A 25,628-nucleotide genomic window follows, 5' to 3' on the forward strand; every position below is an offset into this window, starting at 1 on the left:
ACACGAGCAAAGGGTCCATCCTGGTGTGTGGGCCGCAAAGCCCCAGCAGGGGCCGTTACCAGGGCACCCGCGGCCCTGGGGGGGATCAGAGCTCCCAGCAAGGTGTCCAGCTGCAGCCTCCGCGCCCCCCCCCAATCTTCCCCACTCCAGCCATTAGCAAAACGTCTTTATTGAGCTGGCTCAGGGGGTCCGTGCCCCACCCTCCCAGCCAGGGTCAGGCGCCCGCCCCCCTCCGGCCAGCAGGAGCAGGGCCGCCCCGCAGCTCTCCCTCTGCAGACAGCCAGCGCCAGGAGCAGGCGGGCGCAGGGCTCAGGCGGGCAGTGGGCCAACACGCAGCTGGCTAGGGATCCTGGTGAGACGGTCGGTCGGGGCAGGGCCTCACCTGCCAGGGCTGCCCAGCAGGAACCTGCGGGCACAGAACGGGCAGCAGGCTCAGGGATGGGCTCCGGCCAGCGCCCCGCGACTCGCCCCTCGCACGCCCGCACTCACCATTCCCCGCGAGCCACCACCGCCTCCTTCCGCACCAGCCGCTTCATGTCGTCCAGGGGCCGGGCCAGGGCCCGCAGCACCCGGGGCTTGTAGGGGAGCAGCTGGAGGGAGAGTGCGACCCATCAGCACCGGGTCTCGGGCACCAGGGCACAGGCCGAGCAGCCCCCCCGCTAGGGGCCCCCTTTCCACCCTGGAGCAGCCACGGCCATTCAGCTCCCCAGGCTGTTGGGAACCGGCACTTACCGCAGGGGTGGGCAGGCTGGTCAGTGCATAGACACACTGCAGGGCAGCAATGCGGATGGCCTGGAAGACAGAGGGGTGAGTGGGTGGGCAGGGTGCACCAGACAGGGCACGGGGGGGGGGGGGCAGCGGGCCGGGCACGCACCATGGCAGGGCTGTCGCTCAGGCTCAGGAACTTGGTGACCAGGGTGTCGACGTGCAGGCTCATGACGTGCGGCGCCTCCAGCAGCAGAGGCTGCAGGCAGCGGAGGGTGGAGAGCTGCACCACACGGTCCGGGCAGGACAAGGCCTCGAGCAGCAGTGACAGCAGCTGGGGCGATAGGCAGTGAGTGGCCTGGCCCCCGGCCCCCCCAGCCCCCCGCCCGGCCCCCCCGCCCCCCGCCCGGCCCTCACCGTGGGCAGCTCTGTCAGCAGCACGGCCCGAGGCAGGTGGTTCAGCACGTGGGAGAGGCCCTTCAGGTAGTTGGCCTTCACGCCTGGGGAGAGCAGGGGAGCAAGTCAGGCCCACGGTGAGGGGCAGCCTGCGGGCCACGGGCGCGCGCTGCCCCCCCCACGCGGCTCACCCGGGCCGGCGGCGTGGAAGCCCCGCACCAGCTTGGGCACGTTGTCGGTGAAGAAGCGCTGGCGGAACATGATGCGCACGTCGGCGTGGCCCTCCCTGTGCAGCACGTCCGGGGCGTCGGCCATGAGCAGCGCCACGCCGTCGGCTGCCACGGGGCCCAGCGCCGCGTCGCCCAGCAGGCCCAGCAGCTGCAGGGGGCAGAGGAGCCCTGAGGCTGAGTGGAGGCAGGTGCCAGCGGGCCACATGGAGCCTCCCTGGCGCACGCCCCCGGGGCCGGCTGCTCACCTTGTCGGTCAGGCAGGAGCTCAGCGGGTGGTAGCGCAGCACCAGCGCTTTGGTCACCTGCGGGCGGAGAGAGGTCAGGGGGCCAGAGGGTGCAGCCGCGCCCCCTCCCCCAGCCGCCAGCTTACCCAGAGCAGCAGGGTGAGGGCCTGGCTTCGGAGCGGCCCCTCGGCCAGGCCGGCCTCCACGCTCTTCACGGCCGTGCCCAAGAGCTGGTCCAGCTGCGGCCCTGCGGGACAGGCGGGTCAGGCTCAGGCTGAGGCCTGGGGCCGGCGCGGGGAGTCCGCTCGGTGCCCCCTTACCTGCCGGGTGCTTGTTCACCAGCCCCGCAAAGCACTTGGCGGCTGCCGTGGCGGCGAAGGGGCAGGCGCAGGAACAGCTCAAGGCCAGCAGCTCCTGCAGCAGCCGGTCCTGCTGGCCAATCGGCACCTGGAAGGGAGCAGAAGCAGGATGGCCGCTGCCTCCCGGCCCGCTGCCCCCCCGGCCCGCCAGCCTGGGCCCTCCGCCCCCTAGCCGCCGGCCCCCGGCTCTGTCCCACCTTCCCCGGTCCCGTCCCCCCCTAGCCGCCGGCCCCCGGCCCTGTCCCACCTCCAGCCCACCTTCCCCGGTCCCGTCCCCCCCTAGCCCAGCCCCGCCAGCCCCGCCTGCCACCCCCCGGCCCGCTGCCCCCCCGGCCCGTCAGCCCGGGCCCACCGCCCCCTAGTCGCCGGCCGCCGGCCCTGTCCCACCTTCCCCGGTCCCGTCCCCCCCAGCCCGGGCCCGTCAGCCCGGGCCCACCGCCCCCTAGTCGCCGGCCGCCGGCCCTGTCCCACCTTCCCCGGTCCCGTCCCCCCCAGCCCGGGCCCGTCAGCCCGGGCCCACCGCCCCCTAGTCGCCGGCCCCCGGCCCTGTCCCACCTCCGGCCGCCGGCCCTGTCCCACCTTCCCCGGTCCCGTCCCCCCCTAGCCCGGGCCCGCCGCCCCCCGGCCCCGCCAGCCCCGTCCCACCTCCCCTGGCCCCACCCCACCGCCTGCCACCCCCTGGCCTCCTCAGCCCCTCACTTACGTTCCTGGGCAAGGAGCAGACGAAGGCCATGAGCAGGGCGACGAGGCGGCTTTGTGCAGCTCCTTGCTGCCCGCCCTGCATGGGGAAGAGCAGCGCCAGTGTCACCCGCTGCCCCTGCCCCCGCCCCACCCCAGCCCTTCCCCTCCCCCACTCACCTGGAACGGCTGGAAGGGGCAGGGGCAGCTGTCCAGGGGCAGGAAGGAGACCTCCCCATCCAGGAAGAGGGGCACCACCCGAGAGGCACTCTGGGCAGCCAGCCTGCAGAGAGAGGGGAGCCTCAGAGATACTGGGACGTGCTGCTCTGGAGAGAGCCTGGAGCCATGGCCAGGCTCCCAGCCCCCGGATGCCCGCGTGCCTCAGTTTCCCTGGTCTCAGGACAGGCTGAGGCGAGGCTGCGGGTGTCGCCTGCCTGGGCCTGGCCGCTGGCAGAGCGAGTCCCCAGCACACGGCGCCCAGGGCCCAGGCTCTCCCCGCAGGGAGGCTGAGCAGCTGGCGAGCGAAGGGCTGGAGGGAACCCGGGGTGGGGGGGCTGCAAGGAGGCAGACTGAGTCGGAGCCCAGGGGCTCCCTGCAGCCGGGCCCTGCTGGAACCTTCTGTTCCCCAGGCCACCAGCCAGCCTGGGCCGGGCCGGGCGGGCCCTGGGGGAGTCGCTGCCCACGCTGGGCGAGGGGCCGCCCGGGGCCTGACCCAGCTGGACTGGCTGCTGTGGCGGGCCCGGGGGAAGCAGCCCCCCCCCGTGACTTGACAGGCCCCCCCGGCACCCCTAGAGCCTGCGGCCTGGCCCGGGGCGACTCACTCGGGGCACAGGTGGCTGCTGGCCGCGCTGATGACAGGCACCATGGCAGCCAGGCTCGTCTCCTCCAGCAGCAGCTTCCCCAGCGGCGAAGGGGCGTCCCCTGCAGGCAGCCGAGGAAAGGGCAGGTCAGTGGGCGGCGCTGCCCGGCAGGGAGTCGCACCCCAGGGGGCCGGGCCTGGCAGGCTGCCCAGTGCCTCGTGCCCGTCGTACGGCCATGCTCGGGCCTCACCTTGCACGGCAGCCTGCACGGCCACAGCAAGCAGGCAGGGCACCACGGTCTGGTGGCAGTACCAGCAGCTCTCAGCATCCGACTGGCACTGCACCGCCACCCGCCGCAGGCTCTGGCACACGGCCACCACGTCGCAGGCGTCCGCTGGCATGCTGCCTGCAGGGCACAGAGGCCATGAGCACCCCACCCCCCGCCCACGCAGGGCCAGGAGGAGGCAGATGCCAAGCAGCACACGGACACGTTACCAAGTGCTGCCGGGCCTCCTCAGCCCCGACCCGCAGCCCCCTGGGGCTCTGCTGAGGCTCCTCAGCCCTGCCCCGGGCACCACCTATGCACGCAGCTCTCTGCTGCTGCCCCCGCAGGCCCCGCTGCCAGCTCCCGCTGGAACCCGGGAAAGCTCTGGCAGGATTCCCGCGGAAGGACCTCTCTCACCTCTCGGCACCTGGCGCAGACACTGCAGCAGCACAGGGACGGTCTCCCGCACGATCCCAGGGTGGGTGGACACTGCTGCCAGGCCCTGCAGGCACCGTGCCCACAGGGAGCCCCAGGGTCGCCCCTCTGCCTCCTCCTGCTCTGAAAGCAGCAACACAGAGATGAGATCCTGGCACAGCCCGGCGGGGAGGGAGATGCCCCAGGAGAGGGCACGGCTCTGCGCAGTGAGATGCTCCAGGGAAGGAGACTCCACAGCCTCCCCAGGCAACTGATTCCAGCGTGGAACCCCCCCGACAGGCAGGAAGTTTTTCCTAATGTCCAACCTCAACCTCCCTGCTGCAGTTTAAGCCCCTTGCTGCTTGTCCTGTCCCCAGAGGCCAAGGGGAACAATTCCCCCCCCCCCCATGTGACGCCCTTTTAGATACTTGAAAACCGCTCTCATGGCCCCTCTGTCTTCTCCTTTCCAAACTAAACAAGCCCAGTTCCTTCCGCCTCCCCTCCCAGCTCATGTTCTCTAAACCCTTCCTCGTTCTTGTGGCTCTTCTCTGGACCCTCTCCCATTTCTCCACATCGTTCCTGCCACGCGGTGCCCAGACCTGGACACAAGACTCCAGCTGAGGCCTGACCAGCGCAGAGCAGAGCGGGAGAACGACTCCTCGTGTCTTGCTCACACACTCCTGTTAGTGCTGCCCAGAAGCACGTTTGCTTTTTTTGCAACAGCATCTCACTGCTGACTCATTCAGCTTGTGGCCTGCTCTGCCCCTAGACCCCTTCCTGCCGGACGCCTTCCTGGACAGTCGCTTCCCGTTGTGTGTGAGACACGGATCGGTCCTTCCCAAGGGGAGCACTTGGCATTTGTCCTTATTGAACAGATCCAGAGATGTCGTCATTCCCCTTTATTGGGCTCTGGTGAGGCCACATCTGGGGTGTTGTGTCCAGTTCTGGGCCCCCCACTACAGAAGGGATGTGGACGCATTGGAGAGGGTCCAGCTGAGGGCAACCGAAATGATTAGGGGGCTGGAGCACGTGACCTATGAGGAGAGGCTGAGGGACTTGGGTCTGTTTAGTCTGCAGAAGAGAAGAGTGAGGGGGGATCTGAGAGCAGCCTGCAACTTCCTGAAGGGAGGTTCAAAGGAGGATGGAGAGAGGCTGTTCTCAGTAGTGACAGATGCAGAACAAGGAGCAATGGGCTCAAGTTGCAGTGGGGGAGGTCCAGGTTGGATATTAGGAAAAACTCTTTCCCTAGGAGGATGAGGAAGCGCTGGGCTGGGTTCCCTAGGGAGGTGGTGGAATCTCCATCCCTAGAGGTGTTTAAGTCTCGGCTTGACACAGCCCTGGCCGGGTTGATTTAGTTGGGTTGGTCCTGCCTAGAGCAGGGGGCTGGACTTGATGACCTCCTGAGGTCTCTTCCAGTTCTATGATTCTATGAACTTCATCCCATTGACCTCAGACCATTTCTCCAGTTTGTCCAGATCAGTTTGAATTCTGACCCTGCCCCCAAAGCTCTCGCCACCCCTCCCAGCTTGTATCATCTGCAGACTCAATAAGCGTCCTCTCTCTGCCAGTATCTAAATTATTGAGGAAGGTATTGAACAGAACCGGTCCCAGACCAGAGCCCTGCGGAACCCCCCTTGTTACACCCTTCCAGCAGGACTGCGAACCGTTAAGAACTACTTTCTGAGAACGGTTCTCCAGCCAGTCATGCATCCATCTTCTAGTAGCGCCAGCTGGGAGACAGGAGGGCTGTGTCTAGACTGCACCCCTTTTCCGTAAAAGGGATGCAAATTAGACACATCGCAATTGCAAATGAAGCGGGGATTTAAATCCCCTGTTTCATTTGCATAAACATGGCTGCTGCTTTCTCCGGCTCGGAGCTTGGCCAGAAAAAAGCGCCAGTCTAGACGGGATCTTTTGGAAAATACAGCCTTTTCCGGAAGATTCCTTATTTTACAGAAAAGGGATGCAGTCTAGACACAGCCGAGGAGGAGACACAGCTAGGAGGCAGAGGGAGGAGACAGCACCATACGGGCAGTGCCACGGCGGCAGGGGGAGGGGACACAGCACCATACGGGCAGTGCCACGGCGGCGGGGGGAGGAGACACAGCGCCGTACGGGCAGTGCCACGGCGGCGGGGGGAGGAGACACAGCGCCGTACGGGCAGTGCCACGGCGGCGGGGGGAGGAGACACAGCGCCATACGGGCAGTGCCGCGGCGGCAGGGGGAGAAGAGAGCGCCGTACGGGCAGTGCCACGGCGGCGGGGGGAAGAGACACAGCACCGTACGGGCAGTGCCACGGCGGCGGGGGGAGGAGACACAGCGCCGTACGGGCAGTGCCACGGCGGCAGGGGGAGGAGACACAGCGCCGTACGGGCAGTGCCACGGCGGCGGGGGGAGGAGACACAGCGCCGTACGGGCAGTGCCACGGCGGCAGGGGGAGGAGACACAGCGCCGTACGGGCAGTGCCACGGCGGCGGGGGGAGGGCTTACAGCCTCTCCCACCAGAGAATTGCCCTCTTCCTCCCAGCCCAGCCCGGCCCCCGTACCTGACTGCAGCTGCCCTGCCAGCCTGTGCACCATGCGCGCCGTGAAGGCTCCTGGGTGGAGGGGGGCCAGCGCTCCGGCGGCCTCCATCGCAGCCGTGCTGCCAGGGAGAAGAGGGGGAGCTGCTGGGTGGGGCCGCGGGCACCGGGCTCAGAGCAGCCCCAACCAGGGGCCGGAGGGTTCGCCCCGTTCCCGGAGGCGCAGGGCGCTGGCTCTGCTCTAGCCAGGCCTGCCCACTGGCAGGGACCCCGCAGCCCTCACCAGCTCTGGGAATCGTCCGCCTCCAAGACGAGCCGGGTCAGGTGATCCACAACCAGCTCCACGTCGGGGGGAGCCAGGAGCCCTGAAAGGAGACACGCCTGAGCCCAGCCCACTGCCCAGCGAGCTCCAGCGCAACGCAGCGGGGCCAGGCCCGGGTGGCGGCAGGAGGGGACCGTCGGCAGACACCAACCTGGCAGCGTGCCCAGGACGGTCAGGGCTCGGATCCCCACCAACTGCAGCTGCACGCTGGGGTCCGTCAGCGCCGAGAACAGCACGCAGCACAGCGGGGCTCGGGCGCGGCGCAGGGCGCTCTCCTCTGGGGGACACGGAGCCTCAGGGCCTGAGGGCACAAGCCGCCTCGCAGGCCCCGTGTGCGCGACAGCGTTCCTGCCGGCCGCGTGCCCGGAGCGCAGCCCTGGGGCGGGGCGGGGCGGGTGCTGGCTCGCTGCCCGCCGGGGCCCTTCTCGGGCCAGGTGCCACCGGCCCACAGGAAAGTGGGGGGCATACGCCAGTGACAGCAAAACCCCCTGCCCCCCAGGCGCCCCCCAGAGGGGCTGGCGCAACAGCCTCACCGTCATCCTCCTGCCCCCACTTCTGCTGCAGCTCCAAGAAGCCCAGAAGCATCTCCAGGAGGGTCCTCCGCTGGCTGCTCTAGAGGGGAGAGCGGCAGCGCCCGGTCAGGGCCAGGCCTCGCGAGGCAGTGGCGCCCGCGGGCCTGGGCTCCCTCACCTGCGGGTGCTGGTTGTACTGCTCCAGCAGCAGGGGCACCACGCTGCTGCTGATCCGGTGGCCGGCGCGGAAGGAGGCGCCCGCCGCTGCCTGCAGGAGCTTGGCACTCGGCCACACCAGCTTCATGTCCGGCTCACACAGATGGTGCCTGCAGTCTGAGAGAGCAGGCGTCAGCCCCTCCCCGGAGACTCACTTCCCAGCCACGCCCTGGGGGGGGCATGGGGACAGGACAGGAGTCAGCACCGGGCAGAACCGGGAGGGGCCATCCGGAGCCGGGCGCGGGGAGGGGGATAGGAGAGGCTGGCCGGGGGGGGGCACGGCGCACACAGGCCCCGGGGCCGGACGTGGGGAGGGGGACAGGAGAGGGGGGGGGGGGGGGGCACGGCGCACACAGGCCCCGGGGCCGGGCGCGGGGAGGGGGACAGGAGAGGCTGGCCGGGGGGGGGGGGGCACGGCGCACACAGGCCCCGGGGCCGGGCGCGGGGAGGGGGACAGGAGAGGCTGGCCGGGGGGGGGGGCACGGCGCACACAGGCCCCGGGCCGGGCGCGGGGAGGGGGATAGGAGAGGCTGGCCGGGGGGGGGGGGGGGCACGGCGCACACAGGCCCCGGGTGCGGGGAGGGGGATAGGAGAGGCTGGCCGGGGGGGGGGGGGGGGCACGGCGCACACAGGCCCCGGGCCGGGCGCGGGGAGGGGGATAGGAGAGGCTGGCCGGGGGGGGGCACGGCACACACAGGCCCCGGGGCCGGGCGCGGGGAGGGGGACAGGAGAGGCTGGCCGGGGGGGGGCACGGCGCACACAGGCCCCGGGCCGGGCGCGGGGAGAGGGGGGCACGGCGCACACAGGCCCCGGGGCCGGGCGCGGGGAGGGGGACAGGAGAGGCTGGCCGGGGGGGGCACGGCGCACACAGGCCCCGGGGCCGGGCGCGGGGAGGGGGACAGGAGAGGCTGGCCGGGGGGGGCACGGCGCACACAGGCCCCGGGGCCGGGCGCGGGGAGGGGGACAGGAGAGGCTGGCCGGGGGGGGCACGGCGCACACAGGCCCCGGGGCCGGGCGCGGGGAGGGGGACAGGAGAGGCTGGCCGGGGGGGGGCACGGCGCACAGAGGCCCCGGGACGGGCGCGGGGAGAGGGGGGCACGGCGCACACAGGCCCCGGGGCCGGGCGCGGGGAGGGGGACAGGAGAGGCTGGCCGGGGGGGGGGGCACGGCGCACACAGGCCCCGGGGCCGGGCGCGGGGAGGGGGACAGGAGAGGCTGGCCGGGGGAGGGGGGCACGGCGCACACAGGCCCCGGGGCCGGGCGGGGGAGGGGGACAGGAGAGGCTGGCCGGGGGGGGGCACGGCGCACAGAGGCCCCGGGCCGGGCGCGGGGAGGGGGATAGGAGAGGCTGGCCGGGGGGGGGGGGGCACGGCGCACACAGGCCCCAGGTGCGGGGAGGGGGATAGGAGAGGCTGGCCGGGGGGGGGCACGGCGCACACAGGCCCCGGGCCGGGCGCGGGGAGGGGGACAGGAGAGGCTGGCCGGGGGGGGCACGGCGCACACAGGCCCCGGGCCGGGCGCGGGGAGGGGGACAGGAGAGGCTGGCCGGGGGGGGGCACGGCGCACACAGGCCCGGGGCCGGGCGCGGGGAGGGGGACAGGAGAGGCTGGCCGGGGGGGGCACGGCGCACACAGGCCCCAGGGCCGGGCGCGGGGAGGGGGATAGGAGAGGCTGGCCGGGGGGGGGGGGGGGCACGGCGCACACAGGCCCCGGGGCCGGGCGCGGGGAGGGGGATAGGAGAGGCTGGCCGGGGGGGGGCACGGCGCACACAGGCCCCAGGGCCGGGCGCGGGGAGGGGGACAGGAGAGGCTGGCCGGGGGGGGCACGGCGCACAGAGGCCCCGGGCCGGGCGCGGGGAGGGGGACAGGAGAGGCTGGCCGGGGGGGGCACGGCGCACAGAGGCCCTGGGCCGGGGAGGGGGACAGGAGAGGCTGGCCGGGGGGGGCACGGCGCACAGAGGCCCCGGGCCGGGCGCGGGGAGAGGGGGGCACGGCGCACACAGGCCCCGGGCCGGGCGCGGGGAGAGGGGGGCACGGCGCACACAGGCCCCGGGGCCGGGCGCAGGGAGGGGGACAGGAGAGGCTGGCCGGGGGGGGCACGGCGCACACAGGCCCCGGGGCCGGGCGCGGGGAGGGGGACAGGAGAGGCTGGCCGGGGGGGGCACGGCGCACACAGGCCCCGGGGCCGGGCGCGGGGAGGGGGACAGGAGAGGCTGGCCGGGGGGGGCACGGCGCACACAGGCCCCGGGGCCGGGCGCGGGGAGGGGGACAGGAGAGGCTGGCCGGGGGGGGGCACGGCGCACAGAGGCCCCGGGACGGGCGCGGGGAGAGGGGGGCACGGCGCACACAGGCCCCGGGGCCGGGCGCGGGGAGGGGGACAGGAGAGGCTGGCCGGGGGGGGCACGGCACACACAGGCCCCGGGGCCGGGCGCGGGGAGGGGGACAGGAGAGGCTGGCCGGGGGGGGCACGGCGCACACAGGCCCCGGGGCCGGGCGCGGGGAGGGGGACAGGAGAGGCTGGCCGGGGGGGGCACGGCGCACACAGGCCCCGGGGCCGGGCGCGGGGAGGGGGACAGGAGAGGCTGGCCGGGGGGGGCACGACGCACACAGGCCCCGGGCCGGGCGCGGGGAGAGGGGGGCACGGCACACACAGGCCCCGGGGCCGGGCGCGGGGAGGGGGACAGGAGAGGCTGGCCGGGGGGGGGCACGACGCACACAGGCCCCGGGCCGGGCGCGGGGAGAGGGGGGCACGGCACACACAGGCCCCGGGACGGGCGCGGGGAGAGGGACAGGAGAGGCTGGCCGGGGGGGGCACGGCGCACACAGGCCCCGGGGCCGGGCGCGGGGAGGGGGACAGGAGAGGCTGGCCGGGGGGGGCACGGCGCACACAGGCCCCGGGGCCGGGCGCGGGGAGGGGGACAGGAGAGGCTGGCCGGGGGGGGGCACGGCGCACACAGGCCCCGGGCCGGGCGCGGGGAGAGGGGGGCACGGCACACACAGGCCCCGGGGCCGGGCGCGGGGAGGGGGACAGGAGAGGCTGGCCGGGGGGGGCACGGCGCACACAGGCCCCGGGGCCGGGCGCGGGGAGGGGGACAGGAGAGGCTGGCCGGGGGGGGGCACGGCGCACAGAGGCCCCGGGCCGGGCGCGGGGAGAGGGACAGGAGAGGCTGGCCAGGGGGGCACGGCGCACACAGGCCCCGGGGCCGGGCGCGGGGAGGGGGACAGGAGAGGCTGGCCGGGGGGGGCACGGCGCACACAGGCCCCGGGGCCGGGCGCGGGGAGGGGGACAGGAGAGGCTGACCGGGGGGGGGGGGGGGGGGCACGGCGCACACAGGCCCCGGGCGCGGGGAGGGGGATAGGAGAGGCTGGCCGGGGGGGGGGGGCACGGCGCACACAGGCCCCGGGGCCGGGCGCGGGGAGGGGGATAGGAGAGGCTGGCCGGGGGGGGCACGGCGCACACAGGCCCCGGGGCCGGGCGCGGGGAGGGGGACAGGAGAGGCTGGCCGGGGGGGGCACGGCGCACACAGGCCCCGGGGCCGGGCGCGGGGAGGGGGATAGGAGAGGCTGGCCGGGGGGGGGGGGCACGGCGCACACAGGCCCCGGGGCCGGGCGCGGGGAGGGGGATAGGAGAGGCTGGCCGGGGGGGGGGGCACGGCGCACACAGGCCCCGGGGCCGGGCGCGGGGAGGGGGATAGGAGAGGCTGGCCGGGGGGGGGCACGGCGCACACAGGCCCCGGGGCCGGGCGCGGGGAGGGGGACAGGAGAGGCTGGCCTGGGGGGGGCACGGCGCACACAGGCCCCGGGGCCGGGCGCGGGGAGGGGGATAGGAGAGGCTGGCCGGGGGGGGGGGCACGGCGCACACAGGCCCCGGGGCCGGGCGCGGGGAGGGGGATAGGAGAGGCTGGCCGGGGGGGGCACGGCGCACACAGGCCCCGGGGCCGGGCGCGGGGAGGGGGACAGGAGAGGCTGGCCGGGGGGGGCACGGCGCACACAGGCCCCGGGGCCGGGCGCGGGGAGGGGGACAGGAGAGGCTGGCCTGGGGGGGGCACGGCGCACACAGGCCCCGGGGCCGGGCGCGGGGAGGGGGACAGGAGAGGCTGGCCGGGGGGGGCACGGCGCACACAGGCCCCGGGGCCGGGCGCGGGGAGGGGGACAGGAGAGGCTGGCCTGGGGGGGGCACGGCGCACACAGGCCCCGGGCCGGGCGCGGCGGGAGCTACCTTGCAGGATGCCGCCGAGGAAGGCCTCCAGCAGGTCGGCGGCGTCGGAGCGCAGCACGGCGCGGGACAGGCAGGCCGTCAGGGCGCGCAGCGCAGCCAGAGCCTCCGCCTCCACCTTCTCGCTGGCCGTCTGGAACACCTGGGGAGGGTCAGACATGCCCAGGCGCCGCCGCGGGGAGCCGGCCCCACGGGCCTGGGCTGGGCCAGGGCCCCAGCCCAGCTCAGCGCTCTGCCCCGGGGCTCGCCTGCGGGGCCAGGGGACCCCTCCCGCTCTCTGCCCCGGGGCCCCCAGGGGCCGGCTGCACTCACCTCCCTGCGCAGGGCCGACCAGAGGCTGGGGAGGAATTCCTGCAGCTCCTTCTGCCCGTAGGTGGCGCAGCAGGCGCCCTGCGGGGAGCCAGCACCGCGTTAGGGGGCTGCGGGGACAAGGGCGGGGCCCAGGGAGGCGGGCCCCTGCCCCATCGAGCAGGAGGGGGGCCCGTGGCCGTACCAGGGTCTGCAGCGAGTCCAGCTTGGCGCTCTGCATCTCCGAGTCCAGCTTCTCCAGCAGCAGCGGCAGCAGGAACTGCAGAGAGGGGCAGTCAGGCTCCCTGGGCTGCCCCCGCCCCCGGGCACAGCTCGCATGGGGGCCTGCAGCCCTTGCCAGGGCAGGCCCAGCCCATCAGCGCCCACGTCCCACCAGAGAGCGGAGACCCAGCACGGCTTCCCCAGAGCCCGTGGGACTGAGCCCGTGGAGGGCGGCATGCAGAGGGGCAGGGTCAGCGCCCACGTCGGAGCCCACAGCCGCAGCTCCCTCCAGCGTGCACGCCTGGGGCCGCGCAGAACGGAAGGAAGGCTTCAGCCAAGGCGCCGCGTTCCCTCCATGTGCGGGATACATTTTGGTACATGCTCTGAGGCATGTGACGTGCACCAACAGAAACAGCCATAGCTGGGGGCGCCCCCCTGGGCCGTAGTGGGGGGTCTGCTCTGTACCCGGGTCCCCAGCGCTGGGCTGTGATTCCCACGGACTCCCCCACCTGTGTATGGCCCAGACACCCCGGCCCAGCCTGGGCAGGGAACAAGGCTCTTCCCGGGGGGAGACGGACGCCAGGTTTCGTGGGAGGGGGCAGTGGTGGCTGGGAACCATGAAGGGAACAGCCTAAGCTGAGGGCCTATGGGGGGCGATGGACCCCTAACCCCACGGCTCTGAGGCATCCTGGCCCTGACTCCTGTAGCCACATCGCGTCTGTGCCGGGCTGTATCCCGGAGGAGCAACAACCCCCCGTTCTCTGGCTGCTCCGGGGGTGCAGGAACAGGGAACCCCGACGCGCCGTCACAGCCGCTGGGCAGTGGGGAGGCGCCGGAATCTCTCCCGAGTGCCCAGCTGACAGGGAGCCCTGCCGCCCACTCACTAGCTGAGCTGCGGACACGTGCCCTGCTCGGCAGGGGCCGCCTGGACCCTGGAAGGAGGGGCGAGGGGTTGGGGAGGGAAAGCTGCCTTTTGGCCACCACCCCAGCCAGGGAGAGACGCCATCTCTCTGCAGCCCTGGCTGATCTCCGGGGGGCGGCGCTGGCCTAGCTGGGCAGGAGGGCCGGGAGACGCCAGTTATGCTCCCTGGAGCTAGTGGGGAAAGGACTCTGCGCCCCAATCCCAGGCGGCGACTGGGCTTCGAGGCACAAGGCCCCTGGTGGGGTCTAGGCCTGGCCGTGCGTGGGATGCCCTGGGACGCAGGCTACGTGGCGAGCGCCCACCGCCAGCTGCTCAGACTGTGGCCTGCAGCGCAGCCGGGCACAGGGGGTCCGGCCCGCCAGGCCGCTTTGCAGCATCGCTCCCACTGTCGCTAGCCCCTCCTTGGGGGCCAGAAGAGCAGGCGGCTGTAGGCGGGGCCGCTTCCCGGCCAGGCTGCCCGCAGAGCCGGCTCGGCACGTCTGCTAGCCTGAGGGCCAGGCAGGGAGATGAGCGTGCGGAGCCAAAGGCAGGCTGCTCTGCTCTGGCCGGTGATGCAGGCAGCGCACCTCGGCGCTTCCCTCGCTTCCCACTCGGCCACACCCGCACTGCAGTGGGCCGGCCTCGCTTCCTGATCAGGGGATCTCCCCCCCGGCACATGCTGCCCTTCGCCAGCCGCGGCGGCTCTCCGGAGCGGGGCCTGCGCAAGGCACCCTGCCGTCTAGCCGCGGCCGACAGGCTTTACTCAGCCCTGGCAACGCCCATCCTCTCCCGCGTCACAACCCAGAGCACGGAAACACCAGCCCTCCGCCGCCTCACGGGCCATCCGCGCTCCGCAGGGCGTCCTACCTCGGCAAACAGCGGTGTGGAGGCCAGCACGGCCCGGAGGCTCAGAATCAGGTCCTCCCTCTGAACACCATGAGGGTCATTGGGGGGCTGGAGAGAAGCACAAAGAGCAAGAGGCCCGTCAGACAGATTCCCCGAAGAGCGGCGTGAGCAGCAAGACCAGCCGGGGTTGAAGCTCCGAGGAGAATCATAGAACCCTAGAACTGGAAGGGACCTCGAGAGGTCGAGTCCAGCCCCCCGCCCCCACGGCAGGACCAAGCACCGTAGACCATCCCTGCCAGGTCTGCCCGTCAATATCTCCAGAGATGGAGATTCCACAACCGCCCTGGGCAATTTATTCCAGCGTTTAACTCCCCTGACAGGCAGGAGGCTTTTCCTAATGTCCAACCTCAACCTCCCCTGCTGCAGTTTAAGCCCCTTGCTGCTTGTCCTGTCCCCAGAGGCTCCGTGACACTCTTAGATACTTGAACACCGCTCTCAATTTCCCTCAGTCTTCTCCTTTCCAAACTAAACAAGCCCAATTTTTTCAGCCTCCCCTCCCAGCTCATGTTCTCTCGACCTTCCATCATTCCTGTTGCTCTTCTCTGGACCCTCTCCCATTTCTCCACCTTTCCTGAAACGCGGTGCCCAGACCTGGACACAAGATTCCCATTGGGGCCTGATCAGCACAGAGAAGGGAAGAATGACTTCCCGTGTCTTGCTCACAACACGCCTGTTCGTTCATCCCAGAATCATGTTTGCTTCTTTGCAACAGCGTCACACTGTTGACTCATCTTCTGCTTGTGGTCCAGTCTGACCCCTGGATCCCTTTCTGCAGGACTCCTTCCTAGGCAGTCGCTTCCCGCTCTGTGTGAGACTCATTGTTCCTTCCTAAGTGGAGCACTTTGCATTTCTCTTTATTGAACTTCATCCCATTGACCCCAGACCCTTTCTCCGGTTTCTCCAGATCAGTTTGAATTCTGACCCTATTCTCCAAAGCACTTGCAACCCCTCCCAGCTTGTATCATCTGCAATAAGCGTCCTCTCTATGCCAGTATCTAATTGATTGAAGATATTGAACAGAACTGGTCCTAAACCAGACCCCTGCGGAACCCAACTTGTTCTGCCTTTCCAGCAGGATTGGGAACCGTTAATAACTACTCTCTGAGCACGGTTATCCAGCCAGTTATGCACCCACCTTATAGTAGCCCCATTTAAGTTGTATTTGCCTAGTTTATCGATGAGAATCTCATGTGAGACTGTGTCAAATGCCTTATTAAAGTCTAGATATACCACATCCACCGCCCCCCCTTAGCCATAAGACTCGTTACCCTATCGAAGAGAGCTATCAGATTGGTTTGACATGATTTGTTCCTTACAAATCCATGCTGGCTGCTACCTATCACCTTATCTTCCATGTGTTTGCAGATGAATTCCTTCAGTACTTGTTCCATTATCTCTCCTGGCACAGAGGTTAAACTGTCTGGTCTGTAGGTTCCTGGGTTGTTCTTATTCCCCTTTTTATGGATGTGCACTAGATTTGCCCTTTTCCAGTCTTCTGGAATCTCTCCTGTCTCCCATGATTTTCCAAAGATGTAGCTAGAGGCTCAGATACCTCCTCTATCAGCTCCTTGAGTATTCTAGGTGCATTTCATCAGGCCCTGGTGACTTGCAGCCATCTCACTTTTCTAGGTGATTTTTAACTTGTTCCTTTATTTTATTTTCTAACCCTACCCCCTTCCCACTAGCATTTGCTACGGTAGGCATTCCTTCAGGCTTCTCGGCGAAGAGCGAAACAAAGGAGGGGCGGAGAGAACCAGGGAAACCCAAACCTGCCCAGGAAAGCAGGGCAAACTCAGGTAAGTCAAGTGGCCAAGCGCACTTGGACAGGCCAGGAAAGAACCGGCGAGCGGCCAGCCCAGGGCACCGAGCACAGCAAGCAAAGAAGCAGGAAGCTGCCAAACACCCAGCGGGGCATGGAAGAGCGAGACGCCAGCGGAGAGCTCGAGGACAACACGCTCGCTGCAGAGCAAGGGCGAATTCCGGGCCCGTCTTCAGGCCTGAGGCTGTGCGGGAGATTCCCACAGCTGAGCCGCTCTTTCTAGGCGACAAACCGGAGGAACCAGCTGTGGCGTAGTGGGGGGCTGTCTGCTCTGTGACCCGGGGTCCCCTGCGCTGGGATGTGAGATTCTCACTGACTCACCCACATGTATATTAACCCAGACTCAGCCTCCCGGGGAAGACAAAGGGAGGGGGGGCGGAGACCCACACCTGGCTGGGGGGCAGGGCTTGGGAGGGGGGCAGAGGCTGTCGGGGAAGCATGGAGAGCAGAGGCTAACCTGGGGCCTAGCAGGGATGGACCCCTAACCCTAGGGTCTGAGCGCCCTGGCCCGGGCCCCTGTAGCCACATCCCGTCTGTGCGGGGCTGTGCCCTGAAGGAGCAGTGAACCCCTCTCTGTTCTACGGAGTCGGTTCTGGCTGCTACGGGGGTGCAGGAACGGGAAACCCCCAACTCGCCGTCACCCCCCCCAGAGTGAGGTGTCATGGGGGGTTGGGAACAAACCAATCAACGGTAACGCGTCCCCGGGAGCAGACGATTCCGAGGACTCGGCCAGGACGCCGCAGGACTCCGAGCTGGGGTGCAGCGAGCACGTCCATCCGCCCAGCGCCCGCCGCCCGGACTGAGCAGGGGCAGGGCAAGAAGCCTGCCTCCAGTCCCAGGCACCCGGGCTGAGCTGCTGCCGAGCTGCCAGACCACCCAGCGGCGCGATGTGCTGGGGAAGAGTCTCTGGAAAGGGAACTCCTGCCTCCCCAATCTGCTAGAGTTCTCTGAGGTGGCCACCCGGCACGTGGCCAGGGGCAGCCAGTGGCCCTAGTGGACTGAGGGTCCCACAAAGCCTCTGCCAAGGCCCCTCCCCAAAAGCTTTAAGCCAATGAGGCTGCCACGGGATGAGAGGGAAGGGCCTTGTGTGGACAGGCCCCGGCTAAGGGAGGCAGCAAAGGGCAGGAACACCGTCGGGTTTCACAGTGGCAGGGTCCCGCAGGGTCCATGCTGCGACCGACCCTGTTCAATTCCCAGCTGATCCGGAAAGGGGAGGAGCGGGGCAGCATTTGCAGAGGACACAGAACTACCCAAGGCAGCCGGCAGAACACTACACAGGGGTCCCACGGCCCAGGCTCACAAGGCAAATCCGTGGCGACGAACCCAGAGTAACGCGGTGAGGCAGTGGGGAGCTTGGGGGGTTCAAAGGGGGTTGGGTTGCACACGGGGGGAGGGGGTGCTCAGTGCCTGGTTCAATGTGACAAGGGGGGAGTTTGTTGTTGCAGGGAACAGCCCAGAACTGGAGCCTTCTGCCCCCGGCCCTGCTCAGAGCACACAGCCGCTTCCCACCAGACAAGGGGCTCAGAGGGGACCCCGGCGACCGGCCCGGCAGGCCCCAGCGAGGGGGGAACATTGGATGGGGAGGGGCGGAGAAGAGGGGCCCAGGAGACTCCTTTACCTGGGGAGAGATACTGGGGGGGGAGGGGCTGTTGCTGGGGGTATTGGAGACTCTGCTGGGAGACCGGGGCTGGTTTTTTGGGGGGCTGAGGGCAGGGCAGGCAGGACTCAGCTGGCTGCGGGGGAGACTGATGCGGGGCCGGGGGCCCGGGCCGACCGGCTGCGGGGGAGACTGACGCGGGGCCGGGGGCCCGGGCCGACCGGCTGCGGGGGAGACTGACGCGGGGCCGGGGGCCCGGGCCGACTGGCCTGAGGGATCCGTTGCTGTTCAAAGCTCACTAACCCCTCCTGTTTGGTGCTGGCTGATAGTCGCTCTGGGCTGGGGAGCAGGGGGGCGCTATTCCCTCGGGGAGGGGAGGCCCTGGGGGTTCAGCGGGAGGGGACCCCCTGAAGGGCTCACGGCAGAGGCAGGCGGCTGGTGGCCCTGAGAGGCTCTGTCCTGGAGGCGGAGGGGCGGACCCCCAGGTGGGAGGGGCCCCCCCGAGAGAGGGTTGCCGCACTGGAGAGGGGGGTTCCGCCCAGGAGCCGAGGGGCCAAGTGTGGGCGCGACCTGTGAGCCGTGACAAACGCCCTTGGGACTCAGTTTCCCAAACTGCCACAAGACGAAGGGGCCTGAGCCCGTTATCACTCAAGCAAGAGACCTTGGGATCACGCTGCCAAGAGCCCCTCCCTGCATGGCGGCAGCGCGAACCGAAGGCGCAGCACCGCCAGAGGGCACAGAAGGCAGAACATGGCAGGCTGCCGCTATGTCCGCCCCGGGGAGCAGCCCACGGGGACCGGGGCCTGCAGGCTCAGGCGCCCATCGCAGAGAGAACTGGAAAAGGTTCCGAGAAGAGCAAAGCCAAGCGGGGATGGAGCGGCGGACAAGCCTGGGGCTGCTCAGCTTGGCAAAGAGGCGACTCGGGGGATACGACCGAGGTCTACCCAGCCTTGACTAGTGTGGAGAGCACGAATAAGGGCGGGCGAGTTACCTCATCACCTAACACACCAACCAGGCAATTTCCCCAATGGCAGCAGGATTCAAACACACACAAGGCAACACACGGCCAACCTGTGGAACTCCCTGCCAGGGGATGTTGGGAAGGCCAAAACCAGAACCGGATCAGCTAGAAAAGCACTAGGTAAGTTCCTGGAGGGCAGGTCCATCAGGCTGCTAGGCAGGGCTGATGTCCCTGGCCCGTGTGTGTCAGAAGCTGGGAATGGGCGACGGAGGAGGGATCACTCGCTAATTAGCCTGCTGTGTTCACTGCCGCTGGTAGAAAATGCAACGCTGGGCCGGATATGGGCCCTTGGCCGGGGCCAGCGCGGCCGTTCATCCTGCTCAGCCGCCGTTGGCAGGGCTAGGCTGCTCCACCCGTCTCCAGCCACAGAAAGGCAACACGTGTCACGGAAACCTGGCCTCACCCCCCCTCCTGGGCCCAGGACCCCGGACCCACCACGGGACCCTGCCTGCGGGCAGGACGCGGCCTGGGGGGACGGGGCAGGAGAGACTCACGGGCGTAAAGTCAATAGGGAAGTAGCAGGACGTCACTTCGAAGAGCTCCTCCACAAAGGGGCCTGCAGGGGAGAGCAGAGGTTGGAGCAGCAGCGCGGGGTGGCGGGCGGCCACGGGAGCCAGCCCCCCCGAGCAGTGGGCGAGGGGGCCGGCGCAGGCGCTCACCCAGCGCGTAGCCCTTGCGCACGAGGTCGCGGGCGATCTGGAAGGCCACCAGCAGGTTGCGAGGGTCCTTCTCCCCGTCCATCACCTGGATGAAGCCGAAAGTGAAGTCGGTGCCCAGGCCCTTCAGCTCTGCAGAGGGAAGGAGCATGCAGAGCGCTGAGCCTGGGTCCCCACAGCCCAGGCCCGCGGGCGCAGCCAGCCCCCCGCCCTGCCTCACCGGCCTCGCGGCTGCGCATGAAGTTGGTGATGGTGCTGTAGACCGTGTGGCGATCCAGCTGCGGCAGGGACTGCAGGGAAGAGCGGAGGTGTTAGGAGGACACGGGCGTGCTGCCGAGCGGGGGGCTCGGGTGCAGGCGCGCCCACACAAGGACACACGCCCGGGGGAGGAGTCAGCGGGGGACGGGGAGGGCACCATGCGAGGGGACCAGGCTGGCCACGGTCCCCCAGCAGAACCGCGGCCTGCAGAACAGCCTGAACGGCCCCACCCTGCCCCGGCCAGAGAGGAGCCACAGCGCCGTGCTCAGGCTTCCAGGTGCTCCAGAGCAGCCCGGAGCCACCGGCCGCCAGGAACCAGCTCTGCCCTGCCCCGGCCTGGCTCAGCACCACGCAGGGGGCGCTGGGGAGTGGGCCCAGGCCCGCGCCGACAGGCACCTGTGCAGCCTGGCTGGCCGGGCCGTGCCCGGGACACACGGGCCCGCGAAGGGCTGGAGCAGGGGCTCCCGCGGCTCACCTGCACGTGCACCTCCTGGAAGACGGCTTTGAGCACCGACACGGCCAGGCCCGGGGCCAGCCCCTCGCACAGACTCTGGGGACACGGAGAGAAAACAAGGTGCAGAGCTGCCAGCCCTCGCCCCAGCAGGGCGGGTGCCCCCAGGCCAGCCCCAGCCAGCCGCCTCTGCCCCGCGAACCAGGCCAGCCCCAGCCAGCCGCCTCTGCCCCGCGAACCAGGCCAGCCCCAGCCAGCCGCCTCTGCCCCGCGAACCAGGCCAGCCCCAGCCAGCCGCCTCTGCCCCGCGAACCAGGCCAGCCCCAGCCAGCCGCCTCTGCCCCGCGAACCAGGCCAGCCCCAGCCAGCCGCCTCTGCCCCGCGAACCAGGCCAGCCCCAGCCAGCCGCCTCTGCCCCGCGAACCAGGCCAGCCCCAGCCAGCCGCCTCTGCCCCGCGAACCAGGCCAGCCCCAGCCAGCCGCCTCTGCCCCGCGAACCAGGCCAGCCCCAGCCAGCCGCCTCTGCCCCGCGAACCAGGCCAGCCCCAGCCAGCCGCCTCTGCCCCGCGAACCAGGCCAGCCCCAGCCAGCCGCCTCTGCCCCGCGAACCAGGCCAGCCCCAGCCAGCCGCCTCTGCCCCGCGAACCAGGCCAGCCCCAGCCAGCCGCCTCTGCCCCGCGAACCAGGCCAGCCCCAGCCAGCCGCCTCTGCCCCGCGAACCAGGCCAGCCCCAGCCAGCCGCCTCTGCCCCGCGAACCAGGCCAGCCAACCTCATGCCTAAGCGTAAGCTGCCCCCCCCCTTCTCATGCGTTAGCAGCAGCCACAGGCCACGGCAGGCACATGGCGCTGAGCAGACGTGGCCCCGCCGGCTCCGTCCCCCGCCAGGCAGCGCGGCTGGCTCCCAGCACTCACCAGCGCCCGCAGGCCCTGCAGCACCGCGGGGATCACCAGGTAATGATCCTGCAGCCGGGTCTCGTAGAACAGGACCAAGTGCGTCACTGCAGGGCAACAACCGCCCCACAGGTGAGAGCCAGCCCCAGCTGTGGGCCAGCACCCCCTCCCCCACCGCGTGGCCCCGCCAGACCCTCTCCACCGCCGCACCCCGCGGCTGAGCCTCTGCCGTGCCCTCGGGACCCACTGCACTCCTTCCCCAGCCCCCGCCCCGAGCGACATGGGGAGTGGGTGGAAAGGAGGCGGGGCTGGGACACCCCACCTCCCACCTCTGCTGGTGTGTGTGGGGTTGGGGGGGGGGCCCGCCCCCTCCTGCCGGTGTCAGCCCCCCAGTACCCCGGGCCGTCCCTGGCCTGCACTTCCCCCTCGGGCCCCTCCCCCCCGCCGGTGTCAGCCCCCCAGTACCCCGGGCCGTCCCTGGCCTGCACTTCCCCCTCGGGCCCCTCCCCTCCTGCTGGTGTCAGCCCCCCAGTACCCCGGGCCGTCCCTGGCCTGCACTTCCCCCTCGGGCCCGTCCCCTGCTACTCCTGCCAGGCTGCCCCGGCCTGTGCTGCGCCCCGCGGAAGCATGGAGCGCCCCCAGGCGAGGGCTGTGCTACGGCCGGGCCAGGCCGACGTGGATGAGAGCAGCCCAGCTACTAGAGCAGTGTGCGCACGGAGCTGCACTCGCTCCCCGGCAAGGACCGCAGTGACGCCACGCGAGGACGGCAGCCCGGGGCAGGCCCATCCCCCACCTTCCTCCTCTCGGAGCACGGAGTGACACTGGAGCAGGACCTGGGACAGCAGCTGGAGGCCTCGCCCTCGCGTCCCAGGGTCTGTGTCCTCAAGGCAGGACCTGGGGGAGGGTGCAGAAAGGTGAGCAGAGCCCCGCCAGCGTGCACGCCTCACGGGGAGAAGAGCCGTCCCAGCAGGGGCCAGCAACAGGCACGACTGCTCCGTGGCCCACTCCCCCCTCGGGCATTTCGCTCCCCCATCTCTCTGGGGTACGGTGCTACCGAGCCCCCCAACAGAGAGACCCCAACCCGCTAGGCACGCGCACCTCGGCTCTCAGCTCCGACTGGCCACAGGCACTGAGGGGGGAGCAGTGCCCTGAAACGAAGCCCCTTCCTCAAGCGCACCCCGACAGCAGGGAGCGCTCCGGAGCCAGGGCCACGATGCAGCCCCTCCGGCTCCCGGCTCGGTCTGGGCTCCCACAATTTCTTCTCCTCGGGTGTGCAGGGGCCGGAGGCCGCGCCCTGCTCATCCCCCATGGGGCGACGCATGGTACCAAGTCAGCACCAGGGCACAGCAGCCCAGGGGAACAGCTGCCTCTAGCACGCCCACTCCCGAGGGGAGCCCGCCTCTCCCATGCCGAGGCAGAGGAGGGAGAACACTGGCAGGTTCCTCTCACCCCAGGGCTTCCACGGTCTCCAAGATGGTCCAGGTTCCTGCCTTCACCCCTAGAAAATGAGAGACAAGCGATGAGCCAGGCAGATCGCAGGGCCCCAGAGGGAAGGAGGGGCAGGCTGAGCTGATGGCATGGGGGGGGAACAGGGCACACAGCGGAGCCTGGCAGGGGCTGGGGCGGGGTTTGAAAGCCTTTGCATGGCCTGCTGCAGTGTAACTCGGTGCCACACGTGGGCCTGAGGTCCCTCCGACCGCCCCAGTGGGCAAGGGGGGAGCCATTCAGACCCTGCCTGTGGCCCTGGGCCGGCTGCCATCAGCAGAAAGCCCAGCCCTGGCATCCAGAGCATTTGGGGACCACCTTCGCTCAGAAGCGGCCAGGGTGAGACAGCGGCAGGACTCGTGGGTTCCATTTCCAGCAGCCCAGGAAGGCCATGGCACCGACTGGTGCCTCAGTTTCCCTGGGGCAGGACCCTGAGGAAAAGGGGAAGAACCAGCGTGTGCAGAGGAACTGAGCCCAGAAGCACAAGGTTGGGGGGGGGCCACCTGGGCAGGTGTAGGACCAGTGCGACCCTACATGACCACCCAGGGGCCACAGGACTCACGCAGGGAGACCTGGAGAGTGGCCCCAGCTCAGCAGCCCAAGGGCCTGTCGGGCTGGGATGTGCCCGGAGAGAGGCCTGGCCAACGCTGCCCTGTACTGGGGGAATAGGCTTCTGGGAATGACCACACCGATGGATGCGAACCGGTTACAGGCTTTGTACCAGGCATTGCAAAACGAGGCTCCTTCGTGGGTGGGAGAAAGGGGAAACTGAGGAAGGCACCCATCCTACCGCTGCACCCCTTACAGATCGTCCAGCGCAGGCCAATTCAGGACTGAGGCGCATCAGCACAGCTATGGGGAGGGGGTGAAGGCCAGAAGTGACTGGGCCGGAGGAGCTAGACGAGCCTGGAAGGGGAGCAGCAGCAGGTGCCGTGGGGGAAAGCAGAAATGGAATAGCACGGCCAGGGGAGCGCTGAAGCTGCATCAGACGCGCCAAGGAGGAAAGATGGAACATTGCAAATGTAAAAGAAGTGTCGGCCAGGCCACCAAGAGCACGCCCCCGAGCCGCGACAAGCTTGCCAAGAGCACCTGAGAGAGGGCTGCTGCCGCACAAACAGGAACGGCTTAACCCACCCGTTACTGACGCTCGCCCTGCGCTTTCTGCTCTGTTCTGAGGCTACAGCATCTGCTCCGCTCCTGGGCGACCGAGGCAGTGTCTGCGCTCGCCTGTCCCGGAGACAGCCCTTTTGCGGAGCGGGTAGCAGGCAGCAGGCAGAGAGTGGTGAGCACACGACGGGGGACGCAGCGCACTGCACGGTTCCCCGGGACGCTTTCAGCATCAGCAATACTCTGCAGCCCGCGGGTGTCAAAGGTTAATCGGCTGTCGTCTAACCGGGGCATGCTGCACCGCCTTTCCGTTCTGCTGAGGGCGGATGACGTGCATGCTTCGCCCTCTCTGGGCCATCGCGCTCTGCTCATTGGCCTCCACCCTAAACCCAGCGCACGCCAGGCTCAGGTCTACTTCCACCCCTCTAATCGCTTTCAGCTCCGCTCCATCCTGGCCGGCGTGTGCCAGGGATGGGCACCGCACTCGGGAGCATGACGGATTTCAGAGTGTGAGCAGGTCACACTGCGCCTTCCCACATGCACCACCTTGCATGTCACTTACCCCCGCGCTGACTGCTGCTTCCCAGCTCGCTGCTCAGCCCCGTCCCCATCCCACTGGCAACCAAGCAGAGCGGCAGGCTGGTCCAGGCCCCGCTCCGCTCCCCTGGGCTACTCTTCGCTGGGCTTTTCCCAGCTCTGCTCGCTGGACTCTCACCCGCCCGCCCCTCCTCAGCACGGCACCCACCTTGGACACAGCAGCGCCGCCCAGGCCTCCCTGGAGCCGGGCACAGCGGGGCCTCACTGCCCCCCCCCCACGCAGCAGAGCGCCCCCGGGGCCAGCAGAGCCCCGCCCCCCACAGGGACCTCATCACCCCCCCCACGCAGCACAGCGCCCCCGGGGCCAGCAGAGCCCCGCCCCCCACAGGGGCCTCACCGCCCCCCCCCACGCAGCAGAGCGCCCCTGGGGCCAGCAGAGCCCCGCCCCCCACAGGGGCCTCACCGCCCCCCCCCACGCAGCAGAGCGCCCCCGGGGCCGGCAGAGCCCCGCCCCCCACAGGGGCCTCACCGCCCCCCCCACGCAGCACAGCGCCCCGGGGCAGGCAGAGCCCCGCCCCCCACAGGGGCCTCACCGCCCCCCCCATGCAGCAGAGCGCCCCCGGGGCCGGCAGAGCCCCGCCCCCCACAGGGGCCTCACCCCCCCCCCCCACGCAGCAGAGCGCCCCGGGGCAGGCAGGGTCCCCCCCCACAGGGGCCTCACCCCCCCCCCATGCAGCAGAGCGCCCCGGGGCAGGCAGGGTCCCCCCCCCACAGGGGCCTCACCCCCCCCCCATGCAGCAGAGCGCCCCGGGGCAGGCAGAGCCCCGCCCCCCACAGGGGCCTCACCCCCCCCCCCCACGCAGCAGAGCGCCCCCGGGGCCAGCAGAGCCCCGCCCCCCACAGGGGCCTCACCCCCCCCCCACGCAGCAGAGCGCCCCGGGGCAGGCAGGGTCCCCCCCACAGGGGCCTCACCCCCACGCAGCAGAGCGCCCCGGGGCAGGCAGGCAGAGCCCCGCCCCCCACAGGGGCCTCACCCCCCCCCCCCACGCAGCAGAGCGCCCCGGGGCAGGCAGGGTCCTCCCCACAGGGGCCTCACCCCCCCCACGCAGCAGAGCGCCCCGGGGCAGGCAGGGTCCCCCCCCCACAGGGGCCTCACCCCCCCCCCCACGCAGCAGAGCGCCCCGGGGCAGGCAGAGCCCCGCCCCCCACAGGGGCCACCCCCCCCCCCACGCAGCAGAGCGCCCCGGGGCAGGCAGAGCCCCGCCCCCCACAGGGCCGCACGAAAGCCCAAGGGCGCACCCCAGCCCCCCCCCGGCCGGTACCTGCCGCCACCTCGGCCGCCCGCCCGTCCTGCCCGCTCACGAAGTCCCTCACGCAGCCCCGCAGGGCGCCGCCCGCCGCCATGATGCGCTCTGGAGCAGGGGGCCGACGCATGCGCGCCAGGGCGCGACCCCCCCCCGCCCCCACGTTAGATAGGCGGGGCAAAGCGCGTCACGTGACAAACGGCGGCGCGGGCCTAGGCACCTGTCAGTGCGCCTGCGCGGAGGGGCGGGATCAGTTCGCTGAAGGGCGGGGCCGGCGATTTCCACAGGGAGGGGCTCACAGAGTGGGCGGGGCCAAGAGTTAAGGGG

The 25,628-nt window shown here is 70.4% G+C and overlaps 1 protein-coding gene across 3 annotated transcripts; it reads right to left on the reverse strand.

The window, feature by feature from the left end:
• Window positions 1-153: 153 nt before the first annotated feature.
• Window positions 154-25,594, reverse strand: MMS19 (MMS19 cytosolic iron-sulfur assembly component). Of its 3 annotated transcripts, XM_089780293.1 has the most exons (31): window positions 25,320-25,594; window positions 22,318-22,366; window positions 21,662-21,762; window positions 20,890-20,975; window positions 20,002-20,076; window positions 19,489-19,558; window positions 19,272-19,400; window positions 19,107-19,168; window positions 14,137-14,223; window positions 12,352-12,426; window positions 12,171-12,248; window positions 11,862-12,000; window positions 7,606-7,760; window positions 7,449-7,527; window positions 7,067-7,192; window positions 6,877-6,958; window positions 6,618-6,715; window positions 4,075-4,215; window positions 3,643-3,798; window positions 3,414-3,513; window positions 2,773-2,875; window positions 2,618-2,692; window positions 1,876-2,002; window positions 1,702-1,802; window positions 1,577-1,633; window positions 1,293-1,479; window positions 1,123-1,205; window positions 875-1,039; window positions 733-792; window positions 490-590; window positions 154-406 (listed from the first exon to the last, which is right to left on the reverse strand). In XM_089780293.1, the coding sequence occupies exons 1-31, from the start codon at window positions 25,429-25,431 to the stop codon at window positions 379-381; spliced, it is 3,087 nt and encodes a 1,028-aa protein (XP_089636419.1). In that variant the 5' UTR covers window positions 25,432-25,594; the 3' UTR covers window positions 154-378. The 3 variants fall into 3 exon arrangements, with proteins under 3 accessions (XP_089636419.1, XP_089636418.1, XP_089636420.1); XM_089780292.1 differs by having other exon boundaries at window positions 733-1,039; XM_089780294.1 differs by lacking the exons at window positions 19,489-19,558; window positions 20,890-20,975; window positions 21,662-21,762; window positions 22,318-22,366; window positions 25,320-25,594 and having other exon boundaries at window positions 20,002-20,057.
• Between the last annotated feature and the right edge of the window lie 34 nt (window positions 25,595-25,628).

Source organism: Pelodiscus sinensis, chromosome 8, assembly GCF_052426305.1.
Source record: "Pelodiscus sinensis isolate ZL-2025 chromosome 8, ASM5242630v1, whole genome shotgun sequence".
NCBI classification, from domain to species: domain Eukaryota; kingdom Metazoa; phylum Chordata; order Testudines; family Trionychidae; genus Pelodiscus; species Pelodiscus sinensis.